This window comes from Cinclus cinclus, chromosome 23, assembly GCF_963662255.1.
Source record: "Cinclus cinclus chromosome 23, bCinCin1.1, whole genome shotgun sequence".
Lineage (NCBI taxonomy): Eukaryota > Metazoa > Chordata > Aves > Passeriformes > Cinclidae > Cinclus > Cinclus cinclus.
Window position 1 is genome coordinate 7,199,062 of NC_085068.1, and position 27,141 is coordinate 7,226,202.

Sequence of the window (27,141 nt, forward strand, 5' to 3'; positions counted from 1 at the left end):
GAGCGTTGTGCTTGTGGAAAAAAATTAAAAAGAAATAAAAAAAAACCAAAATAACCATGGACAGAGGAAAAACCAGAGCATTGTGCTTGTGGAAAAAAATTTAAAAAAAATTAGAAAAAACCCAAATAACCACGGACAGAGGAAAGAGCAGAGCCTTGTGCTTGTGGAAAAAGAAGAACAAAATGACCACGGACAGAGGAAAGAGCAGAGCCTTGTGCTTGTGGAAAAAAATAAAAAAAAAAAATAAAAGAAAATCAAAATGACCACGGACAGAGGAAAGAGCAGAGCCCTGTGCTTGTGGAAAAAGAAGAACAAAATGACCACGGACAGAGGAAAGAGCAGAGCCTTGTGCTTGTGGAAAAAGAAGAACAAAATGACCACGGACAGAGGAAAGAGCAGAGCCTTGTGCTTGTGGAAAAAAATAAAAAAAAAAAATAAAAGAAAATCAAAATGACCACGGACAGAGGAAAGAGCAGAGCCCTGTGCTTGTGGAAAAAGAAGAACAAAATGACCACGGACAGAGGAGAGAGCAGAGCCCTGTGCTTGTGGAAAAAGAAGAACAAAATAACCACGGACAGAGGAGAGAGCAGAGCCTTGTGCTTGTGGAAAAAGAAGAACAAAATAACCACGGACAGAGGAAAGAGCAGAGCCCTGTGCTTGTGGAAAAAGAAGAACAAAATGACCACGGACAGAGGAAAGAGCAGAGCCTTGTGCTTGTGGAAAAAGAACAAAATAACCACGGACAGAGGAGAGAGCAGAGCCTTGTGCTTGTGGAAAAAGAAGAACAAAATAACCACGGACAGAGGAGAGAGCAGAGCCTTGTGCTTGTGGAAAAAGAACAAAATAACCACGGACAGAGGAGAGAGCAGAGCCTTGTGCTTGTGGAAAAAGAACAAAATGACCACGGACAGAGGAGAGAGCAGAGCGCGTTGCGCCCGTACAAAACAAAGCGAGGGGAAGGAGCTCGGCCAGGGGATCGCCAGGGCGGCAGCGCCGTCAGGGCAGGTCGAGCAGGCCGTGCCGCTCCAGGAGCTGCTGAGTGACCCTGTACACCTCCTCGATGTGCGGCACCGCCTCGCCCAGCATCAGCACGGCCTCCTCGCGAGTCCCCACGTTCATGATGTCCAGGAAAGCGTCGCGGGCCGGCAGCGCGCAGAACGCCACGGCGGCCGCTTTGCGGACGAACCAGGGGTGGTGCTCGGCCAGAGAGGCGTTGTAGGCGTCGGTGCAGAGCACGGAGGTGCGGGAATCGCCCGAGCGCAGCCCCTCCAGGAAGAGCTGCAGCCAGCGCAGGGCGCGGTGCAGCCGCAGCAAGGTGCGGGAGCCCGAGTCGGGGCGAGCCCGCAGCGCCGCGGCTCCCGCCGCCAGCTCCTGCCCCAGCAGGGACTGCACCGACGGCAGGCCCTGGCGCTCGCAAAGCTCCTCCAGCAACGTCACCTTGGCCACCGCGTCCTTGGAGATGAAGGAGAAAACCGTGCCCAAACTCTGCAGGAATCTGCGGGAGGGGAGATGGGAGAGGTGGGAAAGGGTTGGAGGGGTGGAGAGGGAAGATAAAGGATGTGTCGGGGGGAAAGGGAACCCCAAAAATCTATCTTAGGGGTGGAAAGGGAACCTCAAATCTATCTTAGGGGTGGAAAGGGAACCCCAAAAATCTACCTGAGGGGTGGAAAGGGAACCCCAAAAATCTACCCGGGGGGTGGAAAGGGAACCTCAAAAATCTACCCGAGGGGTGGAAAGGGAACCCCAAAAATCTACCTGAGGGGTGGAAAGGGAACCCCAAAAATCTACCTGAGGGGTGGAAAGGGAACCCCAAAAATCTACCTGAGGGGTGGAAAGGGAACCCCAAAAATCTACCTGAGGGGTGGAAAGGGAACCCCAAAAATCTACCTGGGGGGTGGAAAGGGAACCTCAAAAATCTACCTGAGGGGTGGAAAGGGAACCCCAAAAATCTACCTGAGGGGTGGAAAGGGAACACAAAACCATCTGAGAGGTTAAAAGGGAAACCAAAACCATTTGAGGGGTGAAAAGGGAACCCCAAATCTATCTGAGGGGTGAAAAGGGAACCCTAAAAAAATCTGAGGTGTGGAAAGGGAACCCAAAACCAGCTGAGGTGTGAAAAGTGAACCCCAAAAACCACCTGAGGGGTAAAAAGAGCCCCTGAAATTGTTCACGGTGCCCTGAGAGGCAGAGCTGAGTGCAGCAGTGGCTGCACGTCCTGCTGAGCCTGGGAAAGCTGCCCCGGGGCTGTGCAGGACATTCCCAGAGGGGAGAAAGGCTCCTGCCGGGGCCGGGGGCAGGGATCACCCCCTGGCCAGGCCGCCCCGAGCTGCCCCCGGGCACTGCCAGCCTTGGGAAATCCAGCCCGGGGCCTCCCCACTCTGCCAGCCCGGAATTCCTCCCCAGTATCCCCCTACCCCTCTGCCACTGGGAATCCATTCCCCCCCATCCTGCCATGCCAGGCTCCTCCTGGGAGTCATCCTCTCCTCTCCTCCAGTGCTGGGAAGGGCCACGGCTCGTGGGTTAAGCAATGGATCTATTCATTAAATGCTAATTAACACATTCAGTGTTAATAAATATTAATTGATTTACTGGATTAAACTGGGGAAACTGCCCTAAAGCCCCTACAAAAGTAACAGTGAAAATATCATCTGCTGTGGAAAATCTCCCTGAGAAAGTGAGTGCTCCTCTCTGAGCCATCAATCCCAGCTGCTCCAGGAACCTCCACTCTCTCCCGCCCTGGGCACCCGGAATTCCTGCCTGACATCTCCTCATCTCTGTGATGCTCCGCTGGGCACCACTGCTGTGTTTCCCCCGCGGTTCCACGAGGCTGGACATGACATTCCACACGTGGAATCCAACCAGCAGCGCTGCAACCGACCACCCCCGGAGCTGGCTGTGTTGAAACCACGTTTCAGTTCAGTCACAGCTGCTCTGGGAAATCCAGCCCGGGGCCTCCCCACTCTGCCAGCCCGGAATTCCTCCCCAGTATCTCCCTACCCCTCTGCCACTGGGAATCCATTCCCCCCCATCCTGCCATGCCAGGCTCCTCCTGGGAGTCATCCTCTCCTCTCCTCCAGTGCTGGGAAGGGCCACGGCTCGTCTAAATTAAAAACTGGGGTTAAATTGAATTAGTTAAAAAAAGTAATTCATTAAATTACTTAAAAACCTGTTAAACTGAGGAAACGAAAACTCCTAAAAAATTCACGATGCGGCCTAAAGCTGAGCGTGACAGATCTCCGTTGGAAAATCACCGGGATTTTTCCCTCACATCCTCTTTGCCAGGGTGAGGCCATCGCTGCCTGTCCCGTCACTCCATCCTGCCCACAGCTCCCCGCCGGGGGGAACACCCGCTCACTCACCGGATGAGCCCCCGCCAGCCGCTCAGGTAAGGCTCCAGCAGCACCTCCCGCTGCTCCGTCACGCACCTCCGGAACGCGTCCAGAACCTCCCTCAGGCTGAACGCAGCCACCGCCGCCATCGCTCCGCGGCCCCGCCACCGCCTCTTCCTCCTCGTTCCGCAACCCGCACGGCCGCCTCGGCCAATCAGAGCCGCGTTCGTCACTCCGCCGCGCGCCGGAGGCCAATGCGCTTCGCGTGCGTCACGGCGGCTCGGCCAATCCTCTTCGCGTGCGTCACGGCGGCTCGGCCAATCCTCTTCGCGTGCGTCACGGCGGCTCGGCCAATCCGCGCGGGGCGGCGCAGGCGCAGAGGAGGCGCCGTGAGGAGCTGCGGGCCGGGCCTAGGTGAGGTTGCGGGGTTTTGGGTATTTTTATGGCTTTTTTTTTTATGGTTTTGTGCTTTTATTTTGGGTTGTTTTTGTGTATTTCTGCACGCGGTTTCCAGGTTTTCAGCAGTGATGGTGGATATCGAAGCCAGCCAGCGCCTGTTGTCCCACAGGTTGTTGTTATCTCACCCGCGTTTTCTGTCTCTCCTCAGGAAAAAGTTTGGCCTCAGCTCGAGGCTTGGGCCAGATCCTGGAAAAAAAGAGAAATTGAAATGGCGCTTGCAAACGCAGCGAAATCCTCTCTTTTTGTGCCGCCCACGGTTCTGCTTCTGAAGTAATTTTCTGTGTGGGTTTGGGACCTGGAGTGGGATAAAAATGCCTGAGATTAAAGTCACTCCCTTGGGTAAGTGCAGCCTAAAATCGCCTTGAAATACAGAGCCTGAAAACCTGTGGGATGTGGAATTCAGGGGAATATCTGGACTGCAGCAGTGCCGTGATGTGATTCCTGTCAGCATCTGGTTTATCCAGCAATAATTATAACCATTTGGATTAATTAATTAGGATTAATGAATTCGGTCTGGTAAAGGTATTGTAGTAGAGCGTTAATTCACCTACAGTGCTAAAGAGCCACAGGAAGAAAAAAATTCTGGGTTTTTTTTCTGTGTTTAATTCTTAATTCTATGTTTAATTTTTTTTTTTTTAAGTGGGTTAGGATGTGCTGAGCAGGAGAGCTGCTTTATCCTCCTGGATAATTTTGAGTCTCGGTGTAAATTTAATTTAATGAACCTTAATGAGGGCAGAGCAGCTGGAAACCAAGTTCTAATCTTTGCCAGATAAAGGATTCTTTTCTCTTCCTGGAAAATGCAACTGCAGGAATTTTGTGCAGACCTTTACCTGCTTTTCTATTGAAAGAGTTGCAGCTTTTCCCAGAGGGGTTTTACCAGTAATTTACTGGTGTTTTATTGGTGTTTTGGTGGTGTTTTGCTGGTGTTTTATTGTTATTTTGGTGGTATTTTACTGGTATTTTATTGGTGTTCTGCTGGTATTTTGCTGGTGTTTTACTGGTGTTTTGCTGGTTTGGTTTTTTGTGTGTGTGTGTTTTGCTGGGGTTTTTTGTTTGTTTTTGGGGATTTGTTTGGTTTTTTTTTTTGTGTTTTGCTGGTGTTTTACTGGTATTTTTGCTGGTGTTTTACTGGTATTTTTGCTGGTGTTTCATTGCTATTTTTGCTGCAATTTCAATGGTGTTCTAATGGTATTTTATTGGTATTTTTGCTGCTATTTTATTGGTATTTTTGCTGTTATTTTATTGGTGTTTTTGCTGCTGTTTCCCTGCTGTTTTCTGGTGTTCCACTGTTATTTTTGCTGGTGTTTTTGCTGCTGTTTCCCTGCCGTTTTTGCTGCTGTTTCCCTGCCGTTTTTGCTGCTGTTTCCCTGCCGTTTTTGCTGCTGTTTCCCTGCCGTTTTTGCTGCTGTTTCACTGCTGTTTTCTGGTGTTTTTGCTGCTGTTTCCCTGCCGTTTTTGCTGCTGTTTCCCTGCTGTTTTCTGGTGTTCCACTGTTATTTTTGCTGCTGTTTTTGCTGCTGTTTCACTGCTGTTTTCTGGTGTTCCACTGTTATTTTTGCTGGTGTTTTTGCTGCTGTTTCCCTGCCGTTTTTGCTGCTGTTTCCCTGCCGTTTTTGCTGCTGTTTCCCTGCTGTTTTCTGGTGTTCCACTGTTATTTTTGCTGCTGTTTTTGCTGCTGTTCCACTGCCGTTTTTGCTGCTCTTCCACTGCCGTTTTTGCTGCTGTTCCACTGCCGTTTTTGCTGCTGTTTCCCTGCCGTTTTTGCTGCTGTTTCACTGCTGTTTTCTGGTGTTTTTGCTGCTCTTTCACTGCCGTTTTTGCTGCTATTCCACTGCCGTTTTTGCTGCTGTTCCACTGCCGTTTTTGCTGCTGTTCCACTGCTGTTCTGCTGATGTTTTGCCAGCATTGTTTTGATGTTTCTCTGGTGTCCAGGTGCCGGGCAGGACGTGGGCAGGAGCTGCATCCTGGTGTCCATAGCTGGCAAGAACGTGATGCTGGACTGTGGGATGCACATGGGCTACAACGATGACGTGAGTGTCCCCTGGGCCAGCTCCAGCTGTCCCCTCCTGTCCCACCTGCATTCCTGGGCTCCTCTCTCAGCCCCTGCTGGAGCTGGGTTATGGCAGAGCTGCTCTTTCCCCTTCCAAAATCTCCCTCGAGTATGCCATGAAATCCCATCATCCAGCCCTGCTTTCTTTCCTTGGCTCCTGGAGTTTGGAAAAGATATTTATTCATGCAGCTGCTCCGTTGCACTCTCTGGAATTCCTGTGAGCAGGAATCCTGTCCTTAGCTTTGGGGCTATGGGGGATCCTCACCACATTTCTCCTCTCCTGGAACAGAGAAGGAAAATCCTGATTTTGGGTTCCCTGACACAGCAGCAAAGGAATAACAGCACAAATATTCTGGAGGATTGAGTTCAAGCAGCAAATGTGCTGCGACAGGAAAGATTTTGGGGATTTGTGCCTCACAGAGAAGGGATGTGTTCAGAGGATAAAATAATTAATTTGTGAAAGGGCCAGTTCTCTGTCCCTGCCCTCCCTTCTGCCTCTCCATGCACACAAAAGCTGCTGGCACAGCACATTCCCAAAGTTCCAGATCTCCCCTCTGTGGTTTTTTTTTGGATTTTGGTGTTCCCTGCAGGGAGCTCAGCCCATTCCCAGTGTCCCATTCCCTTCTCTCCGTGGTTTTTTATGGATTTTGGTGTTCCCTGCAGGGAGCTCAGCCCATTCCCAGTGTCCCATTCCCTTCCCTCTGTGGTTTTTTTGTGGATTTTGGTGTTCCCTGCAGGGAGCTCAGCCCATTCCCAGTGTCCCATTCCCTTCTCTCCGTGGTTTTTTATGGATTTTGTTGTTCCCTGCAGGGAGCTCAGCCCATTCCCAGTGTCCCATTCCCTTCCCTCTGTGGTTTTTTATGGATTTTGGTGTTCCCTGCAGGGAGCTCAGCCCATTCCCAGTGTCCCATTCCCTTCTCTCTGTGGTTTTTTATGGATTTTGGTGTTCCCTGCAGGGAGCTCAGCCCATTCCCAGTGTCCCATTCCCTTCTCTCCGTGGTTTTTTATGGATTTTGGTGTTCCCTGCAGGGAGCTCAGCCCATTCCCAGTGTCCCATTCCCTTCCCTCTGTGGTTTTTTATGGATTTTGGTGTTCCCTGCAGGGAGCTCAGCCCATTCCCAGTGTCCCATTCCCTTCTCTCCGTGGTTTTTTTGTGGATTTTGGTGTTCCCTGCAGGGAGCTCAGCCCATTCCCAGTGTCCCATTCCCTTCTCTCTGTGGTTTTTTATGGATTTTGGTGTTCCCTGCAGGGAGCTCAGCCCATTCCCAGTGTCCCATTCCCTTCTCTCCGTGGTTTTTTATGGATTTTGGTGTTCCCTGCAGGGAGCTCAGCCCATTCCCAGTGTCCCATTCCCTTCCCTCTGTGGTTTTTTTGTGGATTTTGGTGTTCCCTGCAGGGAGCTCAGCCCATTCCCAGTGTCCCATTCCCTTCTCTCCGTGGTTTTTTATGGATTTTGTTGTTCCCTGCAGGGAGCTCAGCCCATTCCCAGTGTCCCATTCCCTTCCCTCTGTGGTTTTTTATGGATTTTGGTGTTCCCTGCAGGGAGCTCAGCCCATTCCCAGTGTCCCATTCCCTTCTCTCCGTGGTTTTTTATGGATTTTGGTGTTCCCTGCAGGGAGCTCAGCCCATTCCCAGTGTCCCATTCCCTTCCCTCTGTGGTTTTTTATGGATTTTGGTGTTCCCTGCAGGGAGCTCAGCCCATTCCCAGTGTCCCATTCCCTTCTCTCTGTGGTTTTTTTGTGGATTTTGGTGTTCCCTGCAGGGAGCTCAGCCCATTCCCAGTGTCCCATTCCCTTCCCTCTGTGGTTTTTTTGTGGATTTTGGTGTTCCCTGCAGGGAGCTCAGCCCATTCCCAGTGTCCCATTCCCTTCCCTCTGTGGTTTTTTATGGATTTTGGTGTTCCCTGATGGCTTTCCTGTTCCCCCTGGCTGCAGAGACGCTTCCCTGACTTCTCCTACATCACCCAGAATGGAAGGCTCACTGATTTCCTGGACTGTGTCATCATCAGGTGAGGCCCCTTCCTTGCCCCAGCTGCATCCCAGACTTTTTCCAAACCCTTCCCTCACCTTTTAGCTGCTGTGGCCGTGTCCTGCAGGACTGGAAAAGATCTGGGAACCACCCAGGCTGAATTCTGTGCAGCCATTGTGGGGTTGTTTGTATTTTTCTTTTTCTTTTTCTTTTTCTCTTTCTTTTTATTTTTATTTTTATTTTATTTTTATTTTTATTTTTATTATTTTTATTTATTTTTATATTTTATTTTTATTTTTTATTTTTTTTGTTTTATTTTTATTTTTTTAATTTTTTTTTATTTTATTTTTATTTTTTATTATTTTTATAGTTTTTATTTTTAGGGTTATTTTTATTTTACTTTTCGTTTTTATTTTATTTCTTTCTTTTACTTTAACTTTTTATTTTTATATTTTTATTTTTTCTTATATTTTTTTACTTCTTTTATGTTTTCATATTTATATATTTTCATATTTATATATTTTCATGTTTATATATTTTCATGTTTATATATTTTATGTTTATATATTTTTATGTTTATATTTTTATATCTATATATTTTTATATCTATATATTTTTACATTTTTACATTTTTATATTTTTATAATTTTTTCTATATTTTTATTTTGATATTTCTGTTTCGTATTTATTCCTTTTTTTTTTATTTTCATACTTTATATTTTTAGTTTTAGTTTTTACTTTATTTTTTAATAGGTTTTAGTTTTATTTTATTTATATATACATTTTTATTTTTTATATGTATTTTTATTTTTCATCTTTAATTTTACATATTTTATTTTCTTTTTCCTTTTTTTTTACTTCTATATTTCTATTTTTTCCTACGCTTTATTTCCATTTTTTTTTTACATTTTTCCTTTCACTTTCAAATTTTTTTTTTTTTTTTGCTGTGTATTTTTTTTTATTATTATTATTATTATTTTATTTTTTATTTTTTTCACTTTAATTTTTCTTTTTTAGCCACTTCCACCTGGACCACTGTGGGGCCCTGCCCTATTTCAGTGAGATGGTTGGATACGATGGCCCCATCTACATGACCCACCCCACCAAAGCCATCTGCCCCATCCTGCTGGAGGACTACAGGAAAATCACCGTGGACAAAAAGGGGGAAACCAACTTCTTCACCTCCCAGATGATCAAAGACTGCATGAAGAAGGTGGTGGCTGTGCACCTCCACCAGACAGTGCAGGTGAGGGGTCAAAAATCCCATTGGAATAGAAATTATTAGTGATTATTAGTGATTATTAGTGATTATTAGTGATTATTAGTGATTATTAGTGATTAATGATGAGTGTGAGGGACAGGTGAGTGAGGGGCTGTGCACCTCCAGCACACAGTGCAGGTGAGGGGTCAAAAATGCCACTGGGATAGAAATTATTAGTGATTATTAGTGATTATTAGTGATTATTAGTGATTATTAGTGATTAATGATGAGTGTGAGGGACAGGTGAGTGAGGGGCTGTGCACCTCCAGCACACAGTGCAGGTGAGGGGTCAAAAATGCCACTGGGATAGAAATTATTAGTGATTATTAGTGATTATTAGTGATTATTAGTGATTATTAGTGATTAATGATGAGTGTGAGGGACAGGTGAGTGAGGGGCTGTGCACCTCCAGCACACAGTGCAGGTGAGGGGTCAAAAATGCCACTGGGATAGAAATTATTAGTGATTATTAGTGATTATTAGTGATTATTAGTGATTATTAGTGATTAATGATGAGTGTGAGGGACAGGTGAGTGAGGGGCTGTGCACCTCCAGCACACAGTGCAGGTGAGGGGTCAAAAATGCCACTGGAATAGAAATTATTAGTGATTATTAGTGATTATTAGTGATTATTAGTGATTATTAGTGATTATTAGTGATTAATGATGAGTGTGAGGGACAGGTGAGTGAGGGGCTGTGCACCTCCACCAGACAGTGCAGGTGAGGGGTCAAAAATGCCACTGGAATAGAAATTATTAGTGATTATTAGTGATTATTAGTGATTATTAGTGATTATTAGTGATTATTAGTGATTAATGATGAGTGTGAGGGACAGGTGAGTGAGGGGCTGTGCACCTCCAGCACACAGTGCAGGTGAGGGTCAAAAATGCCACTGGGATAGAAATTATTAGTGATTATTAGTGATTATTAGTGATTATTAGTGATTATTAGTGATTATTAGTGATTATTAGTGATTAATGATGAGTGTGAGGGACAGGTGAGTGAGGGGCTGTGCACCTCCACCAGACAGTGCAGGTGAGGGTCAAAAATGCCACTGGAATAGAAATTATTAGTGATTATTAGTGATTATTAGTGATTATTAGTGATTATTAGTGATTAATGATGAGTGTGAGGGGCAGGTGGGTGAGGGGCTGTGCACCTCCACCAGACAGTGCAGGTGAGGGGGCTGGGCTGCCTTTGCAGGAAACAAAAGCCCCCCACTTTAAACAGAAATTGCCACTAATTCTGAATGATTAGTTATTAATTAGTGGTTATTATGGGATGTTTGCTCTGGCGCAGGTGGATGAGGAGCTGCAGATCAAGGCCTACTACGCCGGCCACGTGCTGGGAGCGGCCATGTTCCAGATCAGGGTTGGCTGTGAGTCCGTGGTGTACACAGTGAGTGTCCTCATAGCCAATTACCCCGTTGTTAATTAATGAATCAGAGCTGTTCCATGGCCAATTACCCCGTTGTTAATTAATGAATCAGAGCTGTTCCATGGCCAATTACCCCGTTGTTAATTAATGAATCAGAGCTGTTCCCATTCCCAATTACCCCGTTGTTAATTAATGAAGCAGAGCTGTTCCCATTCCCAATTACCCCGTTGTTAATTAATGAAGCAGAGCTGTTCCCATTCCCAATTACCCCGTTGTTAATTAATGAATCAGAGCTGTTCCCATTCCCAATTACCCCGTTGTTAATTAATGAATCAGAGCTGTTCCATGGCCAATTACCCCGTTGTTAATTAATGAATCAGAGCTGTTCCATGGCCAATTACCCCGTTGTTAATTAATGAATCAGAGCTGCTCCCATTCCCAATTACCCCGTTGTTAATTAATGAATCAGAGCTGTTCCCATTCCCAATTACCCCGTTGTTAATTAATGAATCAGAGCTGTCCCATGGCCAATTACCCCGTTGTTAATTAATGAATCAGAGCTGTTCCATGGCCAATTACCCCGTTGTTAATTAATGAAACAGAGCTGCTCCCATTCCCAATTACCCCGTTGTTAATTAATGAATCAGAGCTGTTCCCATTCCCAATTACCCCGTTGTTAATTAATGAATCAGAGCTGCTCCCATTCCCAATTACCCCGTTGTTAATTAATGAATCAGAGCTGCTCCCATTCCCAATTACCCCGTTGTTAATTAATGAATCAGAGCTGCTCCCATTCCCAATTACCCCGTTGTTAATTAATGAATCAGAGCTGCTCCCATTCCCAATTACCCCGTTGTTAATTAATGAATCAGAGCTGTTCCCATTCCCAATTACCCCGTTGTTAATTAATGAAGCAGAGCTGTTCCCATGGCCAATTACCCCGTTGTTAATTAATGAATCAGAGCTGTTCCCATTCCCAATTACCCCGTTGTTAATTAATGAATCAGAGCTGCTCCCATTCCCAATTACCCCGTTGTTAATTAATGAATCAGAGCTGTTCCCATTCCCAATTACCCCGTTGTTAATTAATGAATCAGAGCTGTTCCCATGGCCAATTACCCCGTTGTTAATTAATGAAGCAGAGCTGTTCCCATTCCCAATTACCCCGTTGTTAATTAATGAAGCAGAGCTGCTCCCATTCCCAATTACCCCGTTGTTAATTAATGAATCAGAGCTGCTCCCATTCCCAATTACCCCGTTGTTAATTAATGAATCAGAGCTGTTCCCATTCCCAATTACCCCGTTAATTAATGAATCAGAGCTGCTCCCATTCCCAATTACCCCGTTGTTAATTAATGAAGCAGAGCTGTTCCCATTCCCAATTACCCCGTTGTTAATTAATGAATCAGAGCTGTTCCCATTCCCAATTACCCCGTTGTTAATTAATGAATCAGAGCTGTTCCCATGGCCAATTACCCCGTTGTTAATTAATGAATCAGAGCTGTTCCCATTCCCAATTACCCCGTTGTTAATTAATGAATCAGAGCTGTTCCCATTCCCAATTACCCCGTTGTTAATTAATGAATCAGAGCTGTTCCCATGGCCAATTACCCCGTTGTTAATTAATGAATCAGAGCTGCTCCCATTCCCAATTACCCCGTTGTTAATTAATGAAGCAGAGCTGTTCCCATTCCCAATTACCCCGTTGTTAATTAATGAATCAGAGCTGCTCCCATTCCCAATTACCCCGTTGTTAATTAATGAATCAGAGCTGCTCCCATTCCCAATTACCCCGTTGTTAATTAATGAATCAGAGCTGCTCCCATGGCCAATTACCCCGTTGTTAATTAATGAAGCAGAGCTGTTCCCATTCCCAATTACCCCGTTGTTAATTAATGAAGCAGAGCTGTTCCCATTCCCAATTACCCCGTTGTTAATTAATGAATCAGAGCTGCTCCCATTCCCAATTACCCCGTTGTTAATTAATGAATCAGAGCTGCTCCCATTCCCAATTACCCCGTTGTTAATTAATGAATCAGAGCTGCTCCCATTCCCAATTACCCCGTTGTTAATTAATGAATCAGAGCTGCTCCCATTCCCAATTACCCCGTTGTTAATTAATGAATCAGAGCTGCTCCCATTCCCAATTACCCCGTTGTTAATTAATGAATCAGAGCTGCTCCCATTCCCAATTACCCCGTTGTTAATTAATGAAGCAGAGCTGCTCCCATTCCCAATTACCCCGTTGTTAATTAATGAAGCAGAGCTGTTCCCATTCCCAATTACCCCGTTGTTAATTAATGAATCAGAGCTGCTCCCATTCCCAATTACCCCGTTGTTAATTAATGAAGCAGAGCTGTTCCCATTCCCAATTACCCCGTTGTTAATTAATGAATCAGAGCTGCTCCCATTCCCAATTACCCCGTTGTTAATTAATGAAACAGAGCTGTTCCCATTCCCAATTACCCCGTTGTTAATTAATGAATCAGAGCTGCTCCCATTCCCAATTACCCCGTTGTTAATTAATGAATCAGAGCTGCTCCCATTCCCAATTACCCCGTTGTTAATTAATGAATCAGAGCTGTTCCCATTCCCAATTACCCCGTTGTTAATTAATGAAGCAGAGCTGTTCCCATGGCCAATTACCCCGTTGTTAATTAATGAATCAGAGCTGTTCCCATTCCCAATTACCCCGTTGTTAATTAATGAATCAGAGCTGCTCCCATTCCCAATTACCCCGTTGTTAATTAATGAATCAGAGCTGTTCCCATTCCCAATTACCCCGTTGTTAATTAATGAATCAGAGCTGCTCCCATTCCCAATTACCCCGTTGTTAATTAATCAAGCAGAGCTGTTCCCATTCCCAATTACCCCGTTGTTAATTAATGAATCAGAGCTGCTCCCATTCCCAATTACCCCGTTGTTAATTAATGAATCAGAGCTGCTCCCATTCCCAATTACCCCGTTGTTAATTAATGAAGCAGAGCTGCTCCCATGGCCAATTACCCCGTTGTTAATTAATGAATCAGAGCTGTTCCCATTCCCAATTACCCCATTGTTAATTAATGAATCAGAGCTGTTCCCATTCCCAATTACCCCGTTGTTAATTAATGAATCAGAGCTGTTCCCATTCCCAATTACCCCGTTGTTAATTAATCAAGCAGAGCTGCTCCCATGGCCAATTACCCCGTTGTTAATTAATGAATCAGAGCTGTTCCCATTCCCAATTACCCCGTTGTTAATTAATGAATCAGAGCTGTTCCCATTCCCAATTACCCCGTTGTTAATTAATGAATCAGAGCTGCTCCCATTCCCAATTACCCCGTTGTTAATTAATGAATCAGAGCTGCTCCCATTCCCAATTACCCCGTTGTTAATTAATGAATCAGAGCTGCTCCCATTCCCAATTACCCCGTTGTTAATTAATGAATCAGAGCTGCTCCCATTCCCAATTACCCCGTTGTTAATTAATGAAGCAGAGCTGCTCCCATTCCCAATTACCCCGTTGTTAATTAATGAAGCAGAGCTGCTCCCATTCCCAATTACCCCGTTGTTAATTAATGAATCAGAGCTGCTCCCATTCCCAATTACCCCGTTGTTAATTAATGAATCAGAGCTGCTCCCATTCCCAATTACCCCGTTGTTAATTAATGAATCAGAGCTGTTCCCATTCCCAATTACCCCGTTGTTAATTAATGAAGCAGAGCTGCTCCCATTCCCAATTACCCCGTTGTTAATTAACCAAGCAGAGCTGTTCTCCCCTCAGGGTGATTACAACATGACACCTGACAGACACCTGGGGTGAGTGAAATCCCAATTTCTGCCCCTTTTGGGCCTTCCTCGCTGCAGCACTGATGGTGGGAATGTTAAGGGTTAATTAACTTGGATTTTTTTTGGGATATTTAATGGTGGTTCTGGTGGATATAGAAATGCAGTTTTGAATTGTGGGAGTGAAGATATTTGTGTTAAACCTGTCAGTTCTTAATTTAATCGGAATATTCACATTAATCTTGTTATGAATACATCTGATTTTTATATATATAGATATACTCATGTTATGTTATACAAATTTATTTAATCTATATTTATATGTCAATATATATGATTTATGTATATGTTCATTTGTATTTATAGATTTATTTAATTTTATATATTCATATCAAATATATATTTTTATATATTATATATTATTTAATTTAATGTACTTTTATTTAATATATGTTTATGTAAAAATATATATGAATTGTATATATGGACACATTTTTATTTATAGATTTATTTAATTTTATATATTTACATCGAATATATTTATTTTTATATGTTATATATATAATTTAATATAATTTTACTATTCCATTTAGTATATGTTTATACAATTGATGGATGATGGATGGATGATGGATTGATAATTGATGGATTGATGATGGATGATGGATGGATGGATGATGGATGGATGATGGATGGATGATGGATGATGGATGGATGATGATGGATGATGGATGATGGATGATGGATTGATGATGGATGGTGGATGATGGATGGATGATGGATGATGGATTGATAATTGATGGATTGATGATGGATTGATGATGGATGATGGATGATGGATGATGGATGGTGGATGATGGATGATGGATGATGGATGGATGGATTGATGATGGATGATGGATGATGGATTGATGATGGATGATGGATGATGGATGGATGATGGATGATGGATTGATAATTGATGGATTGATGATGGATTGATGGATTGATGATGGATGATGGATGATGGATGGATGATGGATGATGGATGATGGATTGATGGATTGATGATGGATGATGGATGGATGGATGATGGATGATGGATGGATGGATGATGGATGATGGATTGATAATTGATGGATGGATGATGGATGATGGATGGATGATGGATGATGGATTGATGATGGATGATGGATGATGGATGGATGATGGATGATGGATTGATAATTGATGGATTGATGATGGATTGATGGATTGATGATGGATGATGGATGATTGATGCACGGGTTGATTCCCCAGCGCGGCGTGGATCGACAAGTGCCGCCCGGCCGTGCTGATCACCGAGTCCACCTACGCCACCACCATCAGGGACTCCAAGCGCTGCCGGGAGAGGGATTTCCTGCGCAAAGTGCACGAGACTGTGGAGAGGGGAGGCAAGGTGCAGCAGCCTCTCCTTCACTTCTTGATTTGATTTTTATTGTTCTCCAAAATCCACAGCAAATCCTGATTTCCAATCCCGCCCCGGGGAAATTCCCCGCGGCGCCTCCCGTTACAAAGGGCAAAACGTTCCTGGGGTGCAAGGGGTGTCAGCAAGTGAGGGGGGTCAGGGGTGAGTGAGGGGGTCAGGGGTGAGTGAGGGGGTCAGGGGTGAGTGAGGGGGGTCAGGGGTGAGTGAGGGGGGTCAGGGGTGAGTGAGAGGGGTCAGGGGTGAGTGAGGGGTCAGGGGTGAGAGGGGTCAGGGGTGAGTGTGGGGTCAGGGGTGAGTGAGGGGGGTCAGGGGTGAGTGAGAGGGGTCAGGGGTGAGTGAGGGGGTCAGGGGTGAGTGAGGGGGGTCAGGGGTGAGTGAGGGGTCAGGGGTGAGTGAGGGGGGTCAGGGGTGAGTGAGGGGGGTCAGGGTGAGTGAGAGGGGTCAGGGTGAGTGAGAGGGGTCAGGGGTGAGTGAGGGGGTCAGGGGTGAGTGAGGGGGTCAGGGGTGAGTGAGGGGGGTCAGGGGTGAGTGAGGGGGGTCAGGGGTGAGTGAGGGGGGTCAGGGTGAGTGAGAGGGGTCAGGGGTGAGTGAGGGGGGTCAGGGGTGAGTGAGGGGGTCAGGGGTGAGTGAGAGGGGTCAGGGGTGAGTGAGGGGGGTCAGGGGTGAGTGAGGGGGTCAGGGGTGAGTGAGGGGGTCAGGGGTGAGTGAGGGGGGTCAGGGGTGAGTGAGGGGGGTCAGGGGTGAGTGAGAGGGGTCAGGGGTGAGTGAGGGGTCAGGGGTGAGAGGGGTCAGGGGTGAGTGTGGGGTCAGGGGTGAGTGAGGGGGGTCAGGGGTGAGTGAGAGGGGTCAGGGGTGAGTGAGGGGGTCAGGGGTGAGTGAGGGGGGTCAGGGGTGAGTGAGGGGTCAGGGGTGAGTGAGGGGGGTCAGGGGTGAGTGAGGGGGGTCAGGGTGAGTGAGAGGGGTCAGGGTGAGTGAGAGGGGTCAGGGGTGAGTGAGGGGGTCAGGGGTGAGTGAGGGGGTCAGGGGTGAGTGAGGGGGGTCAGGGGTGAGTGAGGGGGGTCAGGGGTGAGTGAGGGGGGTCAGGGTGAGTGAGAGGGGTCAGGGGTGAGTGAGGGGGGTCAGGGGTGAGTGAGGGGGTCAGGGGTGAGTGAGAGGGGTCAGGGGTGAGTGAGGGGGGTCAGGGGTGAGTGAGGGGGTCAGGGGTGAGTGAGGGGGTCAGGGGTGAGTGAGGGGGTCAGGGGTGAGTGAGGGGTCAGGGGTGAGTGAGGGGGGTCAGGGGTGAGTGAGGGGGGTCAGGGGTGAGTGAGGGGGTCAGGGGTGAGTGAGGGGGGTCAGGGTGAGTGAGGGGGGTCAGGGGTGGGTGAGGGGTGAGTGAGGGGGGTCAGGGGTGAGTGTGGGGTCAGGGGTGAGTGAGGGGGGTCAGGAGTAAGTGATAGTGGTCAAGAAAAAATAATATTGTCCAGAAATAAATAATATTGTTCAGAAATAACATTGTTCAGAAGTAATAATCACATTTTGTGCTGTTTGCTTCTCTGAGATTCTGAATTCCATCTCTGTTCCAGGTTCTCATCCCAGTTTTTGCCCTTGGACGTGCCCAAGAGCTTTGTATTTTATTGGAAACTTTTTGGTGAGTGCAGCCTGGGATATTTTATTGGGAATTTTCTGGGGAAATACACCCCAAAAACAAACCCCAGCTTTCTGGACAGCCAGGATTTAGTTCACCCCTCACAGATCACTTCTTTTCTAGGGAAAGGATGAACCTGAAAGCTCCAATTTATTTTTCCACGGGCCTGACAGAGAAAGCAAACCATTATTACAAACTCTTCATCACCTGGACTAACCAGAAAATCCGGAAAACTTTTGTGCAGAGGAACATGTTTGAGTTCAAACACATCAAAGCCTTTGACAGAGCCTTTGCAGACAACCCAGGGCCCATGGTAGGTGGGGGTTGGGGGATTGGGAATTCTTTAAGTGCAGGGTGGTCCCAAATCCGGGTGGGAAAAATCATCCTGAGCATTCTCCATCCCATAAAAAAATCATCCTGAGCTTCTTCCTATCAATTATCTAAAAATCATCCTGAGCTTCCTCCATCAATGATCTAAAAATCATCCTGAGCTTCCTCCCATCAATGATCTAAAAATCATCCTGAGCTTCCTCCATCAATGATCTAAAAATCATCCTGAGCTTCCTCCATCCATCAATGATCTAAAAATCATCCTGAGCTTCTCCATCAATGATCTAAAAATCATCCTGAGCTTCCTCCATCCATCAATGATCTAAAAATCATCCTGAGCTCCATCCATCAATGATCTAAAAATCATCCTGAGCTTCTTCCCATCAATGATCTAAAAATCATCCTGAGCTTCCTCCATCAATGATCTAAAAATCATCCTGAGCTCCATCCATCAATGATCTAAAAATCATCCTGAGCTTCCTCCATCAATGATCTAAAAATCATCCTGAGCTTCTCCATCCATCAATGATCTAAAAATCATCCTGAGCTTCCTCCATCAATGATCTAAAAATCATCCTGAGCTTCTTCCCATCAATGATCTAAAAATCATCCTGAGCTTCTTCCCATCAATGATCTAAAAATCATCCTGAGTTTCCTCCATCCCATCAATCCCCCCTAAAACCCCCTCATGACCATTCCACGTCTGTAAAAATTAAATTTTTTAGTTCATTAAAGGTGAAACACTCAGTGGAAAATAAAATTTTGCTTCGTTTCTCACCCACACATCCTGAGTCAAAGCAGGATTTTCTTTTCCACACAATATTTTATTGGTGGTTTATTTGACACCACCAAAAAATTAATCAAATTTATAAAATTAATTTGTTTTAAAAAAATCCGAAAACTCAGTGTTTTCCATCAGACACTGATTCTGCTCACCAATATTTCCTAAAACAGGGAATAATTTAATTTTCTAAACCACTGCCTCAGCTCTTGGGGAATTTTTAGACGAGGTGGGAAGGAAATGAAATATCAAAAAATCTCTTTTTGCGCAGCGTTGCTGATGGGTTCTTTGGGATACTCTGCACAGATTTAGGATATTTCTGTAAATCCTGGGAAAAAACTGATTTGTTTGGGGGTGATTTCTGGCACATCTTTGACTTGCAGGTGGTTTTTGCAACCCCTGGAATGCTCCATGCAGGACAATCCCTGCAGATCTTCAGGAAATGGGCAGGCAACGAGAAAAACATGGTGAGAAATTCCACTTTTTTGGGGTCTGTTGGGGTTTTTTTTTTTTTTTGGCTGATTTTTATCTAACTCTTTGAACCCTTTGTGAGCGTTTTGATGTTTGAAACAATCTGTGGAATTGGTGATTTTTCTGGTTTTTTTTTTTTTTTTTTTTTTTTTTGGTATTTTATTTTTAATTTTTGTTCCACCCCCAGGTGATCATGCCTGGCTACTGTGTCCAGGGAACTGTTGGCCACAAGATCCTCAGTGGGCAAAGGAAGCTGGAGATGGAAGGGAGGCAAATTGTGAGTTGCATTTTCAATTTCTACCATTGAAAAGGTCTAAGAAAAGGAAGGGAAAAAAAAAAAAAAAAAACAAAAAAACAAACAAAAAAAAAGTAAAAAAAAACACAAAAAAAACCTCAAAACAAAGTAAAAAAAGGCAACACAAAAAAACACACAAATAAACAAAAAAAAGAAACACACACAGAAAAAAAAATAAAATATATTTATATATAAAACCAAACAGATGAAAAAAGGAAGGGAAAAAATAATGTAATAATATTATATTAAATAACATGGATATATAGAATGTAATGTAATATAATGTAATATAATATAATATAAATAATATAATGTAATGTAATATAATGTAATATATATAATATAATATAATGTAATGTAATGTAATATAATATAATATAATATAAATAATATAATATATAATGTAATATAATGTAATATATATAATATAATATAATGTAATGTAATATAATATAATATAAATAATGTAATATAATGTAATATATATAATATAATATAATATAATAATAAAATATAATAATTACATTTTAGGTATAATTACACCATATAATAATAATAATAATAAATTATATATAGGAATATATCATTTATTATATGGTATAATAATACCTAAAAGCTGATAATAAGAGGTAAATTAATAATCATAATATCTATAATAATACAATAATACAAAATATAAATATAGTATAAAATAGAGGGATACATACTGTAAATATATAAACACAGTATAAAATAAAATAATAAATAAGTATAGTACATATTAATATATTGATGCATATTAATATATGTTAGTATATAGTAATGTATATTGATATATTAATTTATATTAATATACATTAATATATCTTGAGAGAATATAATGAAATATCATGTATTATAATTATATTAAAATAATAATATCATGATATTGTATTTAATAGAGTAATCTAAATAGATATAATATTTAATATAAATAAAGATAATATAGATATATAATACTATAAAATATAATAATGGTAATAATAATATCAATAAAATAATAATAAAAATAACAATAATAACAATAACAATAATTATATTCTCTGGAATTCCTGATAACCCCAAAATTCCCCATAAGCATGAAAAGGTCAGGCCACAAATCCATAGGGACTGGGGGGATCACAGGTGAGATTTTATAGGGATTGGGGGGATCACAGGTGTGACTTTATAGGGATTGAGGATCACAGGTGTGATTTTATAGGGATTGGGGGGATCACAGGTGTGATTTTATAGGGATTGGGGATCACAGGTGTGATTTTATAGGGATTGGGGGATCACAGGTGAGATTTTATAGGGATTGGGGGGATCACAGGTGTGATTTTAAAGGGATTGGGGATCACAGGTGAGATTTTATAGGGATTGGGGGATCACAGGTGAGATTTTATAGGGATTGGGGGGATCACAGGTGTGATTTTATAGGGATTGGGGGATCACAGGTGAGATTTTATAGGGATTGGGGGATCACAGGTGAGATTTTATAGGGATTGGGGATCACAGGTGTGATTTTATAGGGATTGGGGATCACAGGTGAGATTTTATAGGGATTGGGGGGATCACAGGTGTGACTTTATAGGGATTGAGGATCACAGGTGTGATTTTATAGGGATTGGGGGGATCACAGGTGTGATTTTATAGGGACTGGGGGATCACAGGTGAGATTTTATAGGGATTGGGGGATCACAGGTGTGACTTTATAGGGATTGAGGATCACAGGTGTGATTTTATAGGGACTGGGGGGGTCACAGGTGTGATTTTATAGGGATTGGGGGATCACAGGTGAGATTTTATAGGGATTGAGGATCACAGGTGAGATTTTATAGGGATTGGAGGATCACAGGTGTGATTTTATAGGGATTGGAGGATCACAGGTGTGACTTTATAGGGATTGAGGATCACAGGTGTGATTTTATAGGGACTGGGGGGGTCACAGGTGTGATTTTATAGGGATTGGGGGATCACAGGTGTGATTTTATAGGGACTGGGGGGATCACAGGTGAGATTTTATAGGGATTGGGGGATCACAGGTGTGATTTTATAGGGACTGGGGGATCACAGGTGAGATTTTATAGGGATTGGGGGGATCACAGGTGTGATTTTATAGGGATTGGGGGATCACAGGTGAGATTTTATAGGGATTGGGGGATCACAGGTGAGATTTTATAGGGATTGGGGATCACAGGTGTGATTTTATAGGGATTGGGGATCACAGGTGAGATTTTATAGGGATTGGGGGATCACAGGTGTGACTTTATAGGGATTGAGGATCACAGGTGTGATTTTATAGGGATTGGGGATCACAGGTGAGATTTTATAGGGATTGGGGGATCACAGGTGAGATTTTATAGGGATTGGGGATCACAGGTGTGATTTTATAGGGATTGGGGATCACAGGTGAGATTTTATAGGGATTGGGGGATCACAGGTGTGACTTTATAGGGATTGAGGATCACAGGTGTGATTTTATAGGGATTGGGGATCACAGGTGTGATTTTATAGGGATTGGGGGATCACAGGTGAGATTTTATAGGGATTGAGGATCACAGGTGTGATTTTATAGGGTTTGGGGATCACAGGTGTGATTTTATAGGGACTGGGGGATCACAGGTGAGATTTTATAGGGATTGGGGGGATCACAGGTGTGATTTTATAGGGATTGGGGGATCACAGGTGAGATTTTATAGGGATTGGGGGGATCACAGGTGTGACTTTATAGGGATTGAGGATCACAGGTGTGATTTTAAAGGGATTGGGGATCACAGGTGAGATTTTATAGGGATTGGGGGATCACAGGTGTGATTTTAAAGGGATTGGGGATCACAGGTGTAATTTTAAAGGGATTGGGGATCACAGGTGTGATTTTATAGGGATTGGAGGGATCACAGGTGTGATTTTAAAGGGATTGGGGATCACAGGTGAGATTTTATAGGGATTGGGGATCACAGGTGTGATTTTATAGGGATTGGGGATCACAGGTGAGATTTTATAGGGATTGGGGGGATCACAGGTGTGATTTTAAAGGGATTGGGGATCACAGGTGTGATTTTATAGGGATTGGGGATCACAGGTGTGATTTTATAGGGATTGGGGATCACAGGTAAACCAACAGCAAACAGGGTTGTCACATTTTGACATTTTCTCTCTTTGTTTGGGACAATCAATTATAAAGAATCAAACCTAACCAATAAAATCCTAAAAAAGGCTCAGAGGAAGAGCTTACATTTGTTTTTGTAAGGTGAGTCCTTGTGAGCAAGGAGATCTTGTAATGTCAGAGAAGGAGCCAGGGATACCTGCACAGGAATTGTCTGTGCTGGGACAGCAGTGCCAGGTGCTCGGGGATACCTGCACAGGAATTGTCTGTACAGGGACAGCAGTGCCAGGTGCTCAGGGATACCTGCACAGGAATTGTCTCTATGGGGACAGCAGTGCCAGGTGCTCGGGGACACCTGCACAGGAATTGTCTGTACAGGGACAGCAGTGCCAGGTGCTCGGGGACACCTGCACAGGAATTGTCTCTATGGGGACAGCAGTGCCAGGTGCTCGGGGACACCTGCACAGGAATTGTCTGTACAGGGACAGCAGTGCCAGGTGCTCGGGGATACCTGCACAGGAATTGTCTGTGCAGGGACAGCGGTGCCAGGTGCTCGGGGACACCTGCACAGGAATTGTCTCTATGGGGACAGCAGTGCCAGGTGCTCGGGGACACCTGCACAGGAATTGTCTGTGCAGGGACAGCAGTGCCAGGTGCTCGGGGATACCTGCACAGGAATTGTCTGTGCAGGGACAGCGGTGCCAGGTGCTCGGGGATACCTGCACAGGAATTGTCTGTGCAGGGACAGCGGTGCCAGGTGCTCGGGGATACCTGCACAGGAATTGTCTGTGCAGGGACAGCAGTGCCAGGTGCTCGGGGACACCTGCACAGGAATTTGTGCTGGCCCTGGCACTGCTCTCGTCCCTCCCCAGCTGGAGGTGAAGATGCAGGTGGAGTACATGTCCTTCAGCGCCCACGCCGACGCCAAGGGCATCATGCAGCTGATCCGGCAGGCGGAGCCCAGCGCGGTGCTCCTGGTGCACGGGGAGGCCAAGAAAATGGAATTCCTGCAGCAGAAAATCCAGCAGGAGTTCCGTAGGTGTCGGGGCAGGTAGGGAGGGAGGGAGGGAGGGAGGGAGAGGTGTTAAATGTGTTCGTGGTCCCTTGGGTGGGGTGATTTTTACAGCTTCCCTCAAGGGATCGATACCTGTAACCTCTTCATCTGCGTTCGTTAATTAATTAATTAACACTGGTGGTTGCTGTGACCCCTTTGGGCGTAAATTAGGGTTGTTAGCTTTGGGAAAGGATGGAATGGCATTTAAAGTTTCTAAATGACATTTTTTTATCCATTTTGATCCCTCAGGTGGGGTGGTGTTTACAGCTTCCCTCTAAGAATTGAATAGTTGAACATCTTAATCGGCGTTAATTAATGAAGCGCTGTTAATTGCAGCGAGCCCTTTGGATGTGAGTTAGGAATTTTTTCCATAGGAGGGGAGTGAGTGCCATTAAAAATGACGTTTTTGATCCATTTTGATCCCTTAGGTGGGGTGGTAGTTACAGCTTCCCTCTCAGGATTGGTGCCTGTAACATCTTCATCAGCGTTAATTAATGGAGCGCTGTTAATTGCACTGAGCCCTTTGGACACGAATGAGGATTTGTTTTCCATGGGAGAGGATGGAATGACACCACAGCTTTCAAATCACATTTTGGATGTCACGGTTAGGTGGGCCGGCATTCACACCTCCCCTGGAAGAAGTGACACCTGTAACACCTTAATGAGCATTAATGAAACCTGTTAATTGCAGCGGGGCCCCCCTGAAGCTGAAGTTTTTGGTGCTTTGCAGATGTCAGCTGCTTCATGCCGGCCAATGGAGAGACCACCACCATCCTCACCAACCCCTGCATCCCTGTGGACATCTCCCTGGGCCTCCTCAAAAGGGAATCAGCCATAGGTGACATTTCCCAGTTTCCCATTTCCCTCCATTCTCCTCCCTGCTGCTGCTTTTTTTTTTTTTTATAGTGCTGCTCTTGGTAAAAAGCTGGAAATTTATATTTAATAACCTTTAGAATAGATTTAAAAAAAAAAAAAATCCTGCTTGCTTTGCTACGCCACATGTGTTTGTAGCAGCTTGGAATTACTTTTATAAACTGAATTTTAGAATAAAATAATCTCATTCTTCCTGTCAGAAAGCACTCAGGGAAGAGAGGGAATTGCTCTGTATCACTAAATATTATTTCTTAGCTGCCAGGATTTCTGAGAATGGTTCAACTGCAGCGATGCCTTGAGCAGATAAGAGAAGGAAGGGCTGAAATTCCAGTGTCTGAGGCTCACTGGCAGTCCTGGAGCAGGCTGGGTGCAAATGCAGCCCCTGATGTGGTTTTTGTGTCCCCTGGCCTTGCTGCAGGTCCTGTCCCAGATGCCAAGAAGCCAAAGCTGATGCACGGCACGTTGCTCATGAAGGACAACGTGAGTGCCTGGGCTGGGCTTGGGTCACCCTGGGGGTGTTTTAGGGTCCCCTCTGGGGGCTCTGGGTCCTCTGAGGTTGTTCTGGGTCCCCTCCAGGGGTGTTTTCTGTCCCCTCTGGGTGTTTTTTTGTGCCCTCTGAAGGTAATGTCATGTTTTAGGTGCACAAGGACCCCAAATCACAACGAGCATTTCTCCTTCCTCCCAAAGCAAACGCCTCATCCTCAACCCCATCTTTATTTTCCAACATCACTCCCCACGCTGTAGGCTAAACCATCCCCCAGAGACCCACTTCATCACATTCAATACTTTTTTATCATTATTTAGGTGAATATTTTACCCCAATCTCAGCTCTCCCTTCACCACCCACCCTCGGCACCGTTTCAGAAAAACAACCTCCCCTATCCCCGTGACCTCGGGGCATCACCACACCTCCACAAACCTCACAGAATTGCTTCCCCGTGGTTTGTTTGGTTTTTTTATTTTTCCCCTCCCCTCTCAGAGTTTCAGGCTGGTTTGCCCAGAGCAGGCCCTGAAGGAGCTGGGGCTGGCAGAGCATCAGCTGCGCTTCACCTGCCGCGTGCACGTCCAGGATCCGCGCAAGGAGCACGAGACCGTGCTCAGGGTCTACAACCACCTCAAGGGGTGAGCTCTGCCTCCCTGGGAAGCTCGGGAAGCCCTCGGGGACGGAGCTCATCCTTTCTTTTAGTGGTGATTCCCAATCCAGCTCAGCTGGAGCAGCAGCAGAATTTTATTTTTTGCTGCGCGCCGAGTTGTGTTGGAGCTGTGGAGCCTGGGATAAACTCAGCAGGAATAATTCCTGCTCCACCATGAATGGGAGCACCTGGATGAGCTGTGGGTCAGCCCCTTTTCCCTTCCTTGGGTTCACGCCAAGAGAGGAAAGAGGCTGGGATTTGGGATGGAGAGCCAGGGGTGAGCCCTGCATCCCAAATAAATCCCCTTGTCCCTTGTCCCTGCAGGATCCTGAAGGATTACTCAGTGCAGCACCTCCCTGATGGCTCCATCACCGTGGAGTCCATCCTGATCCAGGCCACAGCTCACTCAGAGGATCAAGGAACCAAAGTCCTGCTCGTGTCCTGGACCTACCAGGTGGGGGTTGCTGATTGCTCACCTGAATTCCTCCCAGCCCCAGCCATTCCTGCACTGGGCTCAGCCTTCCTCCTCTGCTGAGGAGGGCTTTGGAGCAGGATGAGGAGTCCCTGCTGTTTGCTGGGCGTTTGGGGTTGAGCAGAGATGGTTTTACAGGAGCTCTCTGGGCCCACTGAAGCAGAGAACTGTTAATTAATTAATTAATTAATTAATTCCAGTTAATTCAGTGCTCTCCCAGCTCTGCTGAGTTGTGTTTCTTACTTGGAAAAATTTAAAAGCGAGTAGAGAATTATTTCTGATCTTATCACTATTTTATTTGACACTCATCCCATCATCTTCACTTTTAAACTCTTTTTTGACAGCAAGGAAATGCCTTTGGGAGGCAAAGCAGTAAAATCAGATTATTCCTTGATTTCAAGCAATAATGAGGTTTTTCCTCAAAGGAAAGCCCTCAGCTCCTCTGAGACATGGCAGTTTCACAGCAATACTCTGGAAGAGCAGCCAGAAATGAATTTATGGATTGTTTCAGTTTTTAAACACAACTCTTGCAGGGTCCAGGAATTCTCTCAGCCCATTTCCAGGCACCAAAAGTGAATGTACTGCCCCAAGTGCCCCAGTCAAAGGAATCCTGCTCTCACCTTTTTGTTTTTATCCCTTTTAGGATGAAGAGCTTGGCAGTTATCTCACATCCCTCCTGAAGAAAGGGCTGCCCCAGAGCCCCCCCTGAGAGCCCAGCCCAGCTCCCAGACTCAGATTTTATTCTGTTTACATTGTCAATGCTTTTTTTTTTTTTTTTTTCTGCTTTGGTTTTAATAAAAGAATTCCAGTGTTTGTCCAATTCCTGCAGTGTGGATTTTCCCCTTTGGAAAAACTTCTCCAGGTAGTCAAGAACCTGTTTGGAAACAGAGCTGAGGAGCAAATTTTGAGTTGTTGACACATTGAAGTAAAAGTTACTCAGTGTTCTTTCCTCCCACAGCTCATTTCCTTGAAAATCCCCTCAGTGCTGCCTCAAACAATTAAAATTCAAAGTACAAAACCTCACAGGAGCTATAGAAAATAAAAAAAAAAACCCCTCTAAATGTGCTGACAACAAAGCAGCAAAACCCATTTAGTTCTTCTTCCTTCCCTCAAGATTGTGCTTGGCTGATAAAACCAGTGCCCTCCAGTGCTGGGAGGATTTTCCACAGCCTAGAAATGGGATAAAAATAGCAATTTCTGCTGAAGGTAAAGGATTATTTTGGGCTGATCCTCCCTCTGAGGCTCTGAGAGCTCCAGGATTTTCACACAGGGATCCCAATGGAAAAGTTAGAGCTGATTTTCTCACCAGCAGAGGCAGGGAAAGGGCAGGACCTGGAGGTTTT

At 45.0% G+C, this 27,141-nt stretch overlaps 2 protein-coding genes across 4 annotated transcripts; one reads left to right on the forward strand and one right to left on the reverse strand.

The window, feature by feature from the left end:
• Positions 1-937: 937 nt before the first annotated feature.
• Positions 938-3,683, reverse strand: CPTP (ceramide-1-phosphate transfer protein). The gene is made up of 2 exons (XM_062507741.1): positions 3,360-3,683; positions 938-1,495 (listed from the first exon to the last, which is right to left on the reverse strand). The coding sequence occupies exons 1-2, from the start codon at positions 3,476-3,478 to the stop codon at positions 997-999; spliced, it is 618 nt and encodes a 205-aa protein (XP_062363725.1). The 5' UTR covers positions 3,479-3,683; the 3' UTR covers positions 938-996.
• A 1-nt stretch (position 3,684) lies between these two features.
• INTS11 (integrator complex subunit 11) lies at positions 3,685-26,618 on the forward strand. Of its 3 annotated transcripts, none has more exons than XR_009933915.1 (18): positions 3,685-3,743; positions 3,937-4,127; positions 5,721-5,818; positions 7,773-7,846; positions 8,824-9,052; positions 10,367-10,465; positions 14,211-14,245; positions 15,491-15,629; positions 17,222-17,286; positions 17,407-17,596; positions 18,778-18,861; positions 19,053-19,142; positions 23,139-23,317; positions 24,051-24,158; positions 24,612-24,673; positions 25,173-25,315; positions 25,651-25,780; positions 26,442-26,618. XR_009933915.1 is itself a non-coding variant. In XM_062507739.1 (18 exons), the coding sequence occupies exons 2-18, from the start codon at positions 4,100-4,102 to the stop codon at positions 26,505-26,507; spliced, it is 1,803 nt and encodes a 600-aa protein (XP_062363723.1). In that variant the 5' UTR covers positions 3,685-3,743; positions 3,937-4,099; the 3' UTR covers positions 26,508-26,618. The 3 variants fall into 3 exon arrangements, 1 of the variants encoding a protein (XP_062363723.1); XR_009933916.1 differs by having other exon boundaries at positions 23,177-23,301; XM_062507739.1 differs by having other exon boundaries at positions 23,139-23,301.
• Positions 26,619-27,141: the final 523 nt, after the last annotated feature.